Raw genomic sequence first — 3,095 nt, forward strand, 5'->3', positions numbered from 1 at the left:
AAACATCCAACAAACATCCAACAAACATCCAACAAACATCCAACAAACATCCAACAAACATCCAACAAACATCCAGCAAACATCCAGCAACATCCAGCAAACATCCAACAACATCCGGCAAACATCCAGCAAACATCCAGCACACATCCAACAAACATCCAACAAACATCCAGCAAACATCCAGCAAACATCCAGCAAACATCCAGCAACATCCAACAAACATCCAACAACATCCGGCAAACATCCAACAAACATCCAACAAACATCCAGCAAACATCCAACAAACATCCAACAAACATCCAGCACACATCCAACAAACATCCAACAAACATCCAGCACACATCCAGCAAACATCCAGCAAACATCCAGCACACATCCAGCAAACATCCAGCAAACATTCAGCAAACAGCCAGCAAACATCCAGCGCTTTTGAACCTGAGGTTTAAAGACTTTTATTGTGAAAAGCTCTACCTGCTGAGGCGGAAGTCAGATCAACATAACCAGCTTGATGCTTCAGGCTGAGCCTTTTCCCGAGAGTCACATGGAGGTGAAGGGAGGCGCTGAGAATAAAAGCTCCTCCTCCTCCTCCTCCGTTTCATTGGGATCCAGATCCAGTCCGGAGCGGCTGCTGCTCTGATTTCTCCTGATTAGATCTAATTGATTAAAGGCTGCAGGTGAGAGGCTGGTTCATTAGAAGCTGCTGTGCTCTGCTGACTCAGCAGCTTTTCCTGCAGCTTTTTTTTTTTTTTGAAGCGTCACACTTTGATTGGAGCCTAAACACGAGTTAAAGGTTTGATGTTGAAATCAGGTTTGTTTAACTCTAGTTATTTAATTTGAAGATAGAAATGAAGCGGATAAAGTTAAGTGTGGAAATCACAGAAAGCGGAACTGAAAGCAAAGTGAAGAAAGTGTTTTTATTCTGAGGAACCATCAGCTGGAGGTTCTTCTAATGAAGGTTCTGTTGGATCTCTCCAGATGGCGCAGTGGCAGGAGCTGCTGAAGTTGGACTCTGCGCTGCAGAAGCGGGTGATGAGTCTGTATGAAGGAAAGTTCCCCACTGAGGTCCGACACTCGCTGAGCCACTGGATAGAGAGCCAGGACTGGTAAGATGACTCGGTTCTGTTGGGTTCTGCTGGGTTCTGTTGGGTTCTACTGGGTTCTGTTGGGTTCTACTGGGTTTGGTTCATTAAAACTTGCGACCGTCCCTCAGACCGGAGCTGCCTTTCCTGAGCTGGCACCTGGTTGCTGTGGAAACGCTGCTCTGTGCTCTGCACAGGTGAAGCTGGTTGAACCGGTTTATAGATCTATTACACACAGAGCAGACATTTCAAGCCTTCCTATGATTTCCGGATCATGAAAACCAGAATGGTCAGAAATCCTCCTTACAGCTCAGCAGATGTTTGGTTCCATCGATGCAGGAATTGAGGGCAGAGATGGATCATTTCTGACCTTCATCCATGAACATCTCGATGATCTGAGGTCATTTCATGTAAACTAGAATCACCAAATTAAGAAGGAATCAAACCCTGAAGATTATTTTTTTCTTAATTTGATTTTTAAGCAACAAAAACAAACTTTTTGACTATATGAACATTTTCTGAGTCAGATCTTCATAACCTGCCAAAGGCCACCAGGGGGCGCCCTGGTTTAGATGACCAAGCATGACAAAGCGCTTGTGTATTGACTGAGTGGAGAATAATTTGAAGCCTCCTGCTGTTTGGAGAAGCACCTTCAGCTGCAGGTCCTCTGAGGGTCCTTCCTGTTGATCTTTGCTGAGCTGCAGGTTCTGACATGTCGACCCAAAAACCGACCAGGTTCCAGGTAAAATGTAAAAGTCCAGCAGGTTAGAGGATCTGGATTCAGAGCTTAACTTTTAATCTTTTATCCCTTAACCCCACACTGCTCCCTGGGCGCCACACAATGGCCGCCCACTGCTCCCCAAGAGGAGGGGTTGCATGCAGAGAGGGAATTTCTCCAATGTGAAGTTAAATTATTATTTCCTGTCTAAGCAGAGCAGAAATGAAGTCTTTGTGATTCTGCTTCACATTGACTGATAAAATCCTCAGTTCTTGGTGAAATGATGCTTTGGTTTAAGAGCTGGAGGGTTTTTATTTTTTATTTTTTTTTCCACAGCTCCTCCCCCTAACTGACAAACAAGACACAAAGCGTTTTTTCTGCTGTTCTAGATGTTTGGGTGATGAAACCTGCAGCTGATATCTGGTTGTTTTCAGGGATTCTGCAGCCGTGGATGAGGAAGCAGCCAGAGGTTGTTTCCAAGGTCTCCTGGACCATCTGATGGATCAGTGGAAGCGCTCCGTCCAGGAAAACAACATTCTGCAGGGACCAAACTTCTCAGGGATGAGGGACTGCCTGCAGGTACAGAACAATCTTTTAACAGTCTTATTTGAAATTTGCTGTTGGTAACTTTGCTCTTTGCAGAAGAACTTTCAGGATCAGCCCATGAACTTAGCCGCGCTTCTCTCTGAAAGTCTGAAAGAGGAGAAGATGATCCTGGCCTCAGTCGCTGCGGCTCCGGTGAGCTGAATCCACCGATCCGCTCGTCTCTGAGCTAAACGCCCGAACTAAACCTGTTTGTCCCGCTCAGACCTGCAGCTCTCCTGTCATGACCCCCCCGTGGACGGCCCTGGACAACCAAGTGATGGAGATCAAGCTGCAGATGTCGGTAATGTCTCTCAGTAATTAGTTTTTGGCTGATGGTAGCCCCCCTCCTTCCAGAGTTAGATTAAGCAGGCGATGGCCGCCGCCGTCTCTCCTGTTTCTGTGACTCTGGAGGCTCAGAGATCAACACGTCATTATTGCACTTATTCTTTATTATTGTTCATTTAAACTTCCAGATGTTTTTGCTCTTTAATATTTACTGAGATCTTAGTCCCGGATGCAGACTGCATCACTTTGCTCTTCAGAGACGTAAATGTTTGTCTACATTCAAGCCAGATTTTAAAGCCAATTTTTCATTTATTAAATTAAATTTTCCTTATTTAAGAGCCTGATTTTCAAAAAGTGATGAATATGAAATTTCCCAGGAATCCAGGTATTGACTAAACCTGCGACGGCATAAATCCTTCCTTTTTACA

At 44.9% G+C, this 3,095-nt stretch overlaps 1 protein-coding gene across 2 annotated transcripts in view; it reads left to right on the forward strand.

Moving 5' to 3' along the window:
• The first annotated feature begins 541 nt into the window (after positions 1-541).
• LOC107080778 (signal transducer and activator of transcription 1-alpha/beta-like) overlaps positions 542-3,095 on the forward strand; it is a 21,670-nt gene continuing 19,116 nt past the window's right edge. Inside the window, exons 1-5 of one of the 2 annotated variants that reach the window (XM_015368978.1) lie at positions 542-674; positions 976-1,103; positions 2,232-2,376; positions 2,440-2,535; positions 2,606-2,683. In XM_015368978.1, the coding sequence (XP_015224464.1) occupies positions 976-1,103; positions 2,232-2,376; positions 2,440-2,535; positions 2,606-2,683 (447 nt within the window). In that variant the 5' untranslated portion in view covers positions 542-674. Of the gene's footprint in view, positions 675-735; positions 809-975; positions 1,104-2,231; positions 2,377-2,439; positions 2,536-2,605; positions 2,684-3,095 lie in introns of those variants that run through there. The other variant, XM_015368979.1, reaches the window with a different exon arrangement.

This window comes from Cyprinodon variegatus, unplaced genomic scaffold (genome assembly GCF_000732505.1).
Source record: "Cyprinodon variegatus isolate N-32 unplaced genomic scaffold, C_variegatus-1.0 Scaffold2315, whole genome shotgun sequence".
NCBI lineage: Eukaryota > Metazoa > Chordata > Actinopteri > Cyprinodontiformes > Cyprinodontidae > Cyprinodon > Cyprinodon variegatus.